This window comes from Chinchilla lanigera, unplaced genomic scaffold, assembly GCF_000276665.1.
Source record: "Chinchilla lanigera isolate Chin_1 unplaced genomic scaffold, ChiLan1.0 scaffold00188, whole genome shotgun sequence".
Taxonomy (NCBI): Eukaryota; Metazoa; Chordata; class Mammalia; order Rodentia; family Chinchillidae; genus Chinchilla; species Chinchilla lanigera.
The window spans coordinates 532,642-544,919 of record NW_004955589.1 but is presented as its reverse complement, the minus strand read 5'-3'; the positions used below and the strand labels follow the sequence as shown (position 1 = coordinate 544,919).

Sequence of the window (12,278 nt, the reverse complement as noted above, 5' to 3'; positions counted from 1 at the left end):
GAAATGAAAAGAAGTAAAATTACAGCTGAGCCATCTGGTACCTTTATGATAGGGAAAGGTTTAGTCAGACGAGAATTATAATACAGCCTGGAATGGAGTTATAAACTGACTTAATTCAAATTATTCACATCTTCTCCCCACGCCTTTATCCGTCATTTCTGCGAACAGCTGATACTTAGGTGAAAAATGAATTTCTTACGAGACACAAAGAGCATTAACCATAAAGGGCAAAACAGAGTAAGTGTGACTAAACTAACATTAAAAACTTCTGTTCCAAAAAAGGTAGCTCAGGCTGGGGACATAGCTCAGGGCACAGCGCCTGCCTGGCAAGCGTGAGATCGTGAGTTCAATTCCCAATACAAAAAAAAAAAAGATAGCTTAAAGCAAACAGAAAATAACTTACACACTGGAAAGAGATATGTGCCCCATATAGATATCTATGTTTATATCTATATCCGTATCTATATGTCCAACAAAAGGATTAGGATAACATTAAATATAAAAAGAATGCTTACAGATCAGTAAGAAAATGAGAAAAACCCAAAGAAAGCTGAAAAAGCAAATAGGAATTTCGCAGAATGGAGAAAAAATATGATCAGTAAACAAATGAAGAGATACTAAATTTCAATCAGGAAAATGCAAATCAAGATTACACTGAGATACCATTTTAAAACCATTTAATTGGCAAAAATCAAGAAGTCTGACTTTACCAACTGTCACAGAAGATAGAGATCAGAAGACTCTCTTATATGGCTAGTGGGAGTGTAATTTGGTACAGCTTTAGAAAACAATTTGGCAATAGCCAGGTTTGGTGGTGCATGCCTTAATCCCTGCACTCAGGAGGTTGAGGCAGGAGGATTGCTGTGAGTTCGAGACCAGCCTAGGCTAGAAAGTGAGCTCAAGGCCTGCCTGAACTGCATAGCGAGACCCTGTCTCAAAAAGACAAAAAACAAAAAAACCCAAAAAAAACCAAAAAACAAAGTGGCATTCCATTGAAAGCTGAATGTACACACACTCTACAACCAGAAATTCTGCTTCTCAGCATATGCCAGGGATGTCAAACCTTTCAGAGACAAGTGCCCAAACTGCAACCCAACACAGACTATTTATCACAAGGTGCTAACACCACAATGAAACCTGAATACTGAGGTAATCCATTCATACTTTCTTTTTTTTTTTTTTTTTGGTTTTTCTCCAGTACCGGGAACCGAACTCATGACCTTGCGCTTGCCAGGCAGGCACTTTTGCCACTGAGCTAAATCCCCAGCCCCATTCATACTTTCTGAAGGCAGAGTGGAGTCTCCTGCCTGGTTCCCTTCCCAGGGAACAGTGACACAAGTCACGTGTGTGATCTCCATGAGACAGTCTGTGCGTGCAAGGGTATACACATATTTTCCCTTCCTCACTTATACTTCGAATTTTGAAACAGTTTCAAGCTTACAGAAGATTGTGGGGCCAGTACAAAGATATATTTCTCCCCAACTGTTGGACAGTAATTTGGCAAAATGTGTGTAAAATGACAAGTTACTTGTTACAGCACTACTTCCAAGAGTAAAAGACTGGGAAGATGCACACGCCCAGGGTCTCCAGTTCCACGCAGCCACAAGATTCACTCTATTTCTCTGTTTCCATACCTGTAACTCTTCTCTGACAGTCACAGCCTCGTCCCATCACTGCTGCCAGCCACTAGAGGCCACCCTCAGTCTGCCTGGGCGCCGGCACCCACGCCACTCTCCAGGGGACACCTTCTCTATCTTCCTCGGGCTCTGACACTGTGTGTGGCAGACCCCCACCGCCCTGCCACTCGGAGGATGACAATGCACTGGGCCACTACAGCCACCTTCCCCAGGCCTTTAGCACTGAGCTCACTGCGCTCAATGAGTTCTCATGCGAGAACTGTAAGGCAAATACATTATATATTAGTGCACATACCTGCGAGATAAAGCCCTGGAAGTGGGCCAAAGCCTTCGTAACACTGTAACTTTTTTTTTAAACAAGGCCTTGCTACATAGTCCAGGCTGGCCTTGAACCCGAGGTGGTCCTTGATTCAGCCTCCTGAGTGCTGAGATTACACATGCGCACCACCATGCCTGGCACAATTTTGTAATTTTGACAGATATTGGCGAAAGCCCTTTATAGCACGGCACAGTACAAGAAACTTTTGACCTGCTCTGTGGATAACAGGTAATTAAGAATTTCTGGGTATGTGTGGATTATAAAACCAAAGCAAACAAAACAAAACTAGAACCCAACCCAACCCCCAAAAAGAGAGTGGCAGCTCCTTACTTGTTGCCTCTGAGTACAAGGTCTCCTCACTGACACTTCGAACACTACAGGAAACAAAAAATTTCCTTCCTTCAACTCTATCAAGTTGGCCATCTATCACAACAACAGAACAAAGGGGAATAGGTCTGTGGAAGTGGAGAAAAAAGAAAAAAATTAGTCTTCGTAATGTTTTATAATATGGAAAGACGACCAAGTGCATGATGAGGATGAAAATCCATGATACTTGGTCTCAGTGAGCAATGGTTCCCTCAGATCAGACCTCCTCACTGGCTCACCAAGTCTCCTGTCTCGCCCGCCCCCACCCTAGCACCGCTGCTCTCTCGAGGCTGCAGGACAGAAGGCTGGACATTCCAGGTTGCCCTGCTGGGCTGGGTTCAAAGAGCTATGGGAATTCCAGCTCTGTGATGGCAGGGACTGTCCTGCTGGAGATGAGAGCAAAGTCTGAAGGAAGCTGAAATTCTATCAAGAAGGGAAAACAGGGCCTTGGGATGGTCCTCCATCTGCTTCTTCCATTCTAAAACTTCTCACCAATTCCTTTAGAGCAAGTCACTAGAAAGACACCTAATAACAAGTTGCCGGTAACAGCTGACTGCTCTAAGCCAGTGCTGTCTAACAGAACTTTCTGTGAGGATAGGAATGCTCCATGTCCGAGCTGTCTAACATGGCATCCCAAGTAGCTACTGAGCATTAAAATATGGCCAGTAGGAGTGAGAAATTCAATCTTTATATAATTTTGACTAATTTCTATTAAAATAGCTACATGTGACTAGTGGCCACAGTCACTTTTGGGACTCCTGGAGATATACAGGACCACAGTGAGAAAGGTATCTCTTCAAAGGTGAGATTTCAGTTGGTGGAGACATAAGGTAGGGCATGGAAATGTTTTCTGCTTCTACAGGACTACCATGTGGGACAAGGGAACTATTCTAGGTAGGAAGGAAGTTATCACTTTAATTATACCCCTTCTGCAATTAAAAAAATTGAGATTATTGTAACTTTACATCAATATATTTCAAAACTTAGAGGTCATGGAAATTTTTTTTTAAATGTTATCAAAATTATAGTAAAGGATCAGAAAGCCTGAATAGCTGAATAAGGAAGATTCTGAGGCCCCAGTAGCATAGAAAAGCCATACTCATGAACAGCCCAGGTCTCCGAATCATGTCATGGTGTAAGTCCCTCCCTGACCTGGATAACAGAGCACTGTACGTAAACAAAAAACATCTAGTGACTTACACTAGCAAAACGCTGAAAGCTGTTTTTTGTTAACCCTTAGGATTAAGACATTATCCTTACTTACACATAGACCCTGTTTACGTTATCTCTACGCTTACCAGTTTATTTGCTGTTTCTTCTTTCATCCTCCTGCCTATTGGGATTATTTTCTTTCTCTTTCGGAAGTACAACCTGTAGACGTTCCCTGAGTAGTGTGCTATTGTTCTATAAACTCTCTTTAGTTGTGTTTAAATGAGAATATCTTTATTTTGCCTTTGAACTTTGGTTTGCTGAGGCCCTGACTTTACGATCACATGTTTCTTTCAGTAAATTGCAGATACATTATTATATTTTAGCTTCTACAGTTGTGTAATGGTGCCCTCTTGCTTCTGAGAAGATGACCACTATAGGTGTCCTCTCTTTTGTCTCTGATGAACTGCTTTTAAGATCTCTTTATTTGTAATATTCTGCAATTTCTGTAATATTTTCCACATAGCTTTATATCTATGTATCCTGCTTGACATTTGTTATGCTTCCTGTATCTATGGATTTATGACTTTCTTTAGTTGTAGAATATGCTTACCCATTTTATCTTCAAATACTGAGCCTCTTGCATTCTATTCTATTTTAGGATTCTGATTAAAGAATATTGTAATACTACTGTCCTCAAACAAAACCGTGTGTGACTCTCAGGCGTATGTTTACATGATGGTCATGTGACTGCGCTGTGAGTTAGCTGTGCCTCAACACGGGCGGTCCAGGAAGAGGCACTCTAGACACTGCTTGCTTGTGAGCGGCATCTGCAGACAAGCACCTTCTACTTGATAAAAACTTGTTTCTATCATGGAATATTTTACAAATGAATATAGGTAACCTGTTGTAAAGTATTTTGTACTAAAATGGAAATTTAAATGTATTATTTCAGAGTTAATAAGTGCTGTATTTGTTCTTCTTTAATTAATTAATTTTTTGTCTTTTTGAGATAGGATCTCTCTATGCAGTTCAGGCTGGCCTTGAGCTCACTTTGCAGCCCAGGCTGGCCTCAAACTCCCAACAATCCTCCTGCCTCAGCCTCCCGAGTGCTGGAATTACAGGAATGAGCACTATGCCCAGCTCTTTTTTATTTTAAAGAGAAAAAATAAAATTTCAAAACAAGATAATAGAATAACAATGGTTAATACACTGCATATTGTTTTCTTTTTTTTTTTTTGGTCTTTTTGAGACAAGGTCTCGCTATGCAGTTCAGGCTGGCCTTCAACTCACTCTGTAGCCCAGGCTGACCTTGAACTCTCCTGCTTCAGCCTCCCAAGTGCTGGGATTACAGGTGTGTGCCAGCACTCCTGGCAAGTACTGTTATCTTTAAATTAGTTACTCAGAGTCAAGATACAGGCATTTAACAGTCCAAACAATATTAGCACAAACCTTTCTTTTCAATGAACTAAGAGAGATTAGTACTATACCATATATATATATATATATGATATACATATATAATTTTTTTTGCATTTCCCTTTCTTCTTTTCTCCTTTCCCCCATCCCAGTTTCTCTTTCCTTTAGAAAAGTTTCTTCCCATTTTACAATAGCTATTGTACATTTTGGATCTTATTTACTCTTTTACCACTTCTCACACTAGGGAGACAATACAATGTTTACAAATGTGAGTCTGGTTTCTTTCTTTTTTTTTATTTTTTGTCTTTTTGAGACATGTTCCCACTATGCAGTTCAGGCTGGCCTTGAGCTCACTTTGTAGCCCAGGCTGGTCTCAAACTCACAACAATCCTCCTGCCTCAGCCTCCCAAGCGCTGGGATTATAGGCATGTACCACCACGCCCAGCTGAGTCTGGTTTATTTCACTTATAAGTATGGTCTGGGGGCTGGGGATTTAGCTCAGCAGCACAGCACCTGCCTGGCAAGTGCAAGGTCACGAGTTTGATTCCCGGTACCGGAAAAAAACCAAAACAAAAAAAAAAAAAAAAAAAAAGTTTGGTCTGGAGTTGCATCTATTTACCTATAAAAATCTTCAGTTTATCCTTCTTTATGGCTGAGTAGTATTCCACTGTACAGAAAGAACACATCTTTTTCACCCATTCCTCGGGTGATGGGCATTTGGGTTGTTTCCAAGATTTAGCTATTACAAATTGTGCTGCTATAAACCTGGGCACACATATATTGCCGTGGTATGATGTTTTTAATCCTTCTGGGAAAATACCCAGAAGGGGAATAGTTGGATCAAATAGGACCTCCAATCCTAGTTTTTTGAAGAATCTCCACACTGATTTCCATAGTGGTTGCATCAGTCTACACTCCCACCAACAGTGGAGAAGGCTATATTTGTTCTTAATTTTAAATTTGTCTTGTAAAATTTTGTAACTGTTATCTAAAAGCATTCTACAGAAATATGACTTATGAAAAAGCATTAAAACAATCTGTTAAAATGGTAGGCCACCACCTACAGTACAGATAAAATAGGACATAAACTCCTAATCCTAATTCTGACCATGATTAATAAGAAGAGGCAGCTGTTTCTAGTCATATTTTATATTTCAAAGTGTCTGATCTCCAGGTAGCATTACAGCAATTAAAGCTTTCTATTTTCACTTCAAGACTGGTGCAACTGACCTAGGTGTTCAACAACTGAGGCCTGGAGAACAAAGCTAAGTAGGATAACTGGGCTAAGAGGACAGCCAGTATTCTGGTCCTTGCCTTCCAAGGTCAGCCAGGACCCATTGCATGAGGGACCTCTCTGAAAGGATCTTGCAACTCAGTGAGTCATCCAACCTCCCAAGCCGGGTGACTGCTGGACCCCAGAGGACAGGAATCAAGCAATGTGCATTCTGCAAAAAGGTCACTGAAGAGGAAACGTCCCCCATGTTTCTAAGGGAAGCCACATGGTCAAGCAAAGATCATGATCCAACCTGGTATATGAAACAACTGGTAGAGGAAAAAACTAGGGGAACTAAGAGGCTCCCACATCGCCCCAAAAGTAACTCATAAAGAGCCTTCACTGACTGGACAAGTGTGGACAGGTGTGTGTAAGTGTGTGTGTGTGTGTGTGTGTAGGTGTAGACAGACAGATGGAGAGAGAGAGAATAATTCTGATTAATATGTCTTATTTTGACTTGGTATTTAAGACCCATCAGAAAAATATAAAAAAATAGAGAATAAAATGTTAATATTAAACAAAGCTAGGCCAACCCCTGCTGACAGTCTCCAGCTATACCTGTAACTTATACTCATAGAAAAGTTCTGGTAGCTAGTCACAGTAGCTATTCCAAAACTGTGTCCCTCAGCCTCTCTTAATATACTCCCATTATGTTATTCTGATCTACTTTTTTTTTTTTGTCTTTTGAGACAGGGTCTCACTATGCAGTTCAGGCTGAACTTGCGCTCACTTTGTAGCCCAGGCTGGTCTTGAACTTGCAATGATCCTCCTGCCTCAGCCTCCCGAGTGCTGAGATTACAGGCATGCGCCACCATGTCTGGCCCTCTGATCTACTTTTAAGTACCCCTCAGGTAAAGATTTACCTCCTTGTATAGGTGTGCCTATAAAATACAAATGGAAATATAAATATTCGAACTACTGAGCTTTGCTACCTTTTTGGTGTAAGTTAACTTTATATTATCTAGAGTTAGTCACTATGAAGGGTCTTCAGCTCTACAAAAGAGGGCAGATATGGTTCATTTTTTCTTTTTTTTTCTCCTTTTTTTAATCTATATAGTTCTGTCTGGTCTGGAACTCTCACTATGTAGCCCAGGCTGGCCTTCAACTGGCAGCAATTCTCCTGCCTCAGCCTCCGGAGTTCTGAGTGCTTGGATTATAGGCATATGCCACCATGCCTGGCTAGATATGGCTCTTAAGCCCTATAGTAAAAAATCTGTGAGCCGGGCGTGGTGGCACACGCCTGTAATCCCAGCACTCTGGAGGCTGAGGCAGGAGGATTACTGTGAGTTTGAGACCAGCCTGGGCTACAAAGTGAGCTCAAGGTCAGCCTGAACTGCATAGCGAGACCCTGTCTCAAAATAGACCAAAAAAAAAAAAAAAATCTGTAATGGCCCAGTGGTCATAAAAACATATATATCTTTATTTAATGTATTCATTTGCCATTGTTATAATTTAAATGTGAAAACATTAAATTTCCTACTAATAAAACAGGGAGAAATCTATATGTTGTTAAAGTCCACTGTTATATTTGGGTAAACACCACAACATAGAAGTCTATATTAAAAGATAAAGGACTTATACCAAATGCTACTGACTTCTACCACTTTTTTTGGAACTACTATTCAATATTCTACTTTTACTATCTGGATCCTGCTTGTTTAATTAACATGGTTATAAAATAAAGCTTAAGCATCAGTAACCTGCTAATGTTCTTAGACTCTTCTCCAGACTATTAAAGGAGGATGGTTTAGCAAACAACACAACTCATCTTCCTTTGTCTCTTTCAGATCAGTCAGGGTGAGACTTTTGATCCCTGGGTGGATGCAAACAATGTCTCTTCTCAGCCTGAAGCAGGCAGACTTTTGTAAGAAGGTAGACTGTTGGCCTTCTGCACCCCTTAAATGATCAAAGTCTAGGGGAAGGGGTATGAAGTATGATAGAAGAAATAAAGACAGGTAGAAAGGAGACAAGGAAAATCATGATTTTAGAAATGAAAACCGAAACTTTAGTACATGAGCCAGTTCAAAAGCTTTTTCTTTCTTTTCTCTCAGAATAAGCTTGGGCAATTCCCTTTCACCTGCACATGGTCCTCTTTCACCTGTGAAGAGATCACCTTTTCACCTGTAAAATGGGCTTTCCCCCATGAAGCAGACCATTCTATTTCTGTCAGTGGGCCATCCTCTCAATAAAACCAAGACCAAGACCATGGTCTGACAAATCCTGTGGATTTCCACTACCAAAAATGCAAGTATTCCCAGCTCCAAACTACAGCATCCCTCTCTCCCAAAGGCCTGGATTCTTATTTGAGTGCGTACTTTGAATTTTTGTCTAATAAATCCCTTCATGTCTCTTAAAAGAGATTACAGATTTGTCCTCCACAGTTTAAGTTCTTTTAAATATTTTTCATCTTTTCATTTGGTGCTAAATTGAGGGTAATTTCTTCTTTTTTTCTCTTCCTCCCTTCCTCCTTTCCTTCCAAGCCTTGATCTGCAAATAATTTAAAAGCTCCATTTAACATATTAAATTTCTAGCTCAAAGTACATTAGTTGTGATCCTCACAATATCCCTCTAATTATCTGATTGGCAGATGAGGAAGCTGAGGCCCAGAGGTGGTAAGTAACTTGCCAATGTCATACGTCAATTTGGTAGCTCACGTGGGATTCAAACCCACCTCAGTCTAACCGCAAGTTCTGCTCCCCAAATTTTTTTTTTTTTTTTTTTTTTGTCTTTTTGAGACAAGGTCTTGCCATACAGTTCAGGCTGGCCTTCAACTCACTCTTGTAGCCCAGGTTGGCCTCAAAATTGCAGCAATCCTCCTGCCTCAGCCTCCTGAGTACTGGGATTACAGGTGTGCGCCACCATGCCCTGCTCTCTGCTTCCCATTTTGCATCTGAGCTTGTTATACCTGCCAAATGGCTTGCAGAAGTGGTCATGCTGATGCACGCGGGACGTACTGCAATTGCTATGCTCCAACAATGGAGTTGGTGACTAATATAGTATATTCACCACCACCATCTCCACCACCACTGGCACACAGATCTGGTGGATAAACTCTTTTTTTTTTTTTTTTTTTTTGGTGGATAAACTCTTGACTACATCTCAATGGAAGGTGGAACTATCTTGTAGGGAGTTTTATTTATTTTTTTTTTTGAGGCAGGGTCTCACTATGTAGTGCAGGCTGGCTTTAAACTCACTTGTGTAGCCCAGGCTGGCCTCTAACTCATAGTGATCCTCCTGCCTCAGCCTCCCAAGTACTGGAGTTAGAGGTGTGTATGACCAACCCCATTCCGGGAAAAGGGATCTGAGAGTTTATCAGGTTATGAGATTATAAAAATCAGGAGAATTATGAGATATCTAACTCAAATTTTAGTAAAAACAAAATAAAAACACAGGACAGGATTTAGTTGTGCATTTTAGAAGAACAAGCTTTCAGAATGTGAAACTAATTGCCACAGGACTGTCAGTGATCTGAGCGTCTGAAAAAAAAATGATAAGCAATCTCAACTCTAAAAAGCAGGCGAACAAAAAACCAGATATCTAACAAGTGCCAAGCTATACCTCCAGTCTTTTTTTTTTTTTATTTCAAGACAGGGGCTCATTAAATTCCCCAAGCTGGGCCCCCCTGATCTTCGGACTTCAGTCTCCCAAGTACCTGGGATTACAGGCATGTGCCACCATGCTAGGCTGATTTTTTTACTTTTTTTTTTCCAGCACCAGGGATTGAACGCAGGACCTTGAGCATGTTTGGTACAGTTAGTACGAAGGGGGCCTGGAAATCACTCTTCTCTACCCCCTGGAGTTTGGGCGACACCTCAGGGCCAATTCTCCCTCCATGGTTCTAAGAGAGGTAGAAAGTAAAATAACAAAAAAACTTCAGGGAATTGCTGAAGTTCCAGGCCACAGCACATGTGCATTAGATCTCCTGGCCTGATCTGCAGTTACCTCTGCCCCACTTGGACCTTTTGTTTGGTTTGGTTTGGTTTTTTGAGACAGGGTTTCACTGTGTAGTTCAGACTGGCCTTGAACTCACTATGTAATCCAGCCTGGCCTCAAATTCACAGCGATCCTCCTAACTCGGCCTCCCGAGTGCTGGGAGCACAGGTGTGCAGCACTACACCTGGCCCCACTCGAACCTCCTTAAGGGTTCATAAACATGGACTACATCTCACACATGTAGCTTAGAGTGAATTCTGAGACATACATGCTCACTGAAAGCCCCTGAGATGTCTCAGACCCCGGTCAATCATTCCTGTCCCAATAAGAGACCCATTACGAAGCACCAGGGCTGGTGTGCACTTCTTTTAAGATCTCAAAACCTGACTTATCTGTGTGCTGTGCTTTTTACTCTCCTGTGCTCCTAGCACCACTTTTCTTTTGTGCCTACTCTGAGTAGATCTTTCAGGGATCTTTAATTAACGTAACTGCCTTTCTTTTACCCCTGAATATACACTTGCAATTCTTTGCTCGGCATACACAAGAGCCTAGACTCCATCGGTGGGGTCCATCCCATAGTATTATATTTGCTTTATGTAGAGAGTAATTTCTGTTTTCTGTCCATGAGAATTTACATTTATGTCTTGCTTTCCCACCCAGCAGGCAGCACTGAAATCTTTCTGTATGGACTCCCCACAGGTGGGAAGTTACAATAGGAAAATACGAAGGCCATCCCATAACTTTTGAGTTTCTAAACAGATTCAGAGAAAAAGTTTTGGGCTTCACCAGCATAGCTTTGTCAGGTAATTTCTTCAGTTCTACATTTCTGTTCACTTTCAGCTGTGTATAAATGTTGTTTTAACCTATTTATTGCCATGTCTGTGTTTTAAAATAACTTTTACATTGTAATTTATAAAATATTTATTACACTCCATGACGAATCTGCATAATTTTTATAGATCCGTACTGCTTTTTATTTTTGTGATTTCATCTTTTATTTCTTTAAACATGTCACACTTTGTCCTTTTCTACTGTGTATTTGAGAAACATATCATGATACCTTAAGCCTTTGAGGGTCTAAATCTGTCATTTATTGTTTCTACTGATACTCTTAGTAGTCTATTGGCTTTTGTATTTTGTAAAAGATCTACTGTTTTTGAAGGAGAAATACATTCAGTGTTTCTTGTCCACCACATCATATGTGGAAGTCCAAGACAGAGCTTCCCACTTGATACACCGTAAGTGCGTTATAGGCCTGGTGAGACAGCGACCCTTGCAGCAGGCTGTACATCACTAGTTAGGAGCTGCTCTGTCTATTTAATATGCTAGGGACACAGAAATAAGTGCAACATCTGGATCAGAGGGCTGAAACTTATTTGGATTAGAGAGCTAGAAATTATTTTACATGGTTAAGGAATAAATAAGGTAGATCAAATGATGCTCAATTAACACTACAAATTAAATTTTAATCACTTTTTTTTTTTTCACTACTGGGGACTGAACTGAGGGTCTTCACACTAACCTACATCCCTAGCCTTTTTTTGAGATAGAATCTCACTAAGTTTCTCAGGCTTGGGTCAAACTTGGCCATCCTCCTGCCTCAGCCTCCCAGAGTGCTGGTATAGGCCAGCACCACCATACCTGGCTCTAAAATATTTTTACAAAATTTAATTAGACATTGTTCCCTCTAGTATCCTGAAGGACTATATCAAGAGATCATATTAAGTTTTATCATACTATGAATCTAAACAACCTTACAGAAAAGGACAGGGCCTGATAAATATTAACTTCTGGACTGTTTATATCATTTCATACTTTATTCTGCTCTTAATCATCACTTGCCAGAGAGAATGAAGGCTGTGCAACACGGTGAGAGAACCAGACTTGGAGAACCAGACTGAGGAGTTCTGTCCTGGCTGTACTACTGCTCCCCACCCCCACGGTGCCATGTAAATTACACACGAATGCGACTGATTCACGTGGGCTGCTTCTTGGAGGGGAAGGCTAGGAACAGAGTCTCAGGGAGCACCTAGTCAGGACTCCAACACCCTTGAACTAGACTGCAACCCAAATAACTTAATTTAGCTCGCTTTCAAATGAACATTTATTTACTTACTTATCTGATACTAGAGACTGAATCCCAGGGGCACTGAGTTACATTTGAAGTCCTTTTTACTTTCGG

At 40.9% G+C, this 12,278-nt stretch overlaps 1 protein-coding gene across 1 annotated transcript in view; it reads right to left on the bottom strand.

Annotated features, from left to right (window-relative positions):
• The window catches only part of Them4 (thioesterase superfamily member 4), a 28,291-nt gene that overhangs the window by 860 nt on the left and 15,153 nt on the right, over positions 1-12,278 (bottom strand). Inside the window, exon 5 of the mRNA XM_005414537.2 lies at positions 2,287-2,411. Coding sequence (XP_005414594.1) covers positions 2,287-2,411 — 125 coding nt within the window. The remainder of the gene's footprint in view (positions 1-2,286; positions 2,412-12,278) is intronic.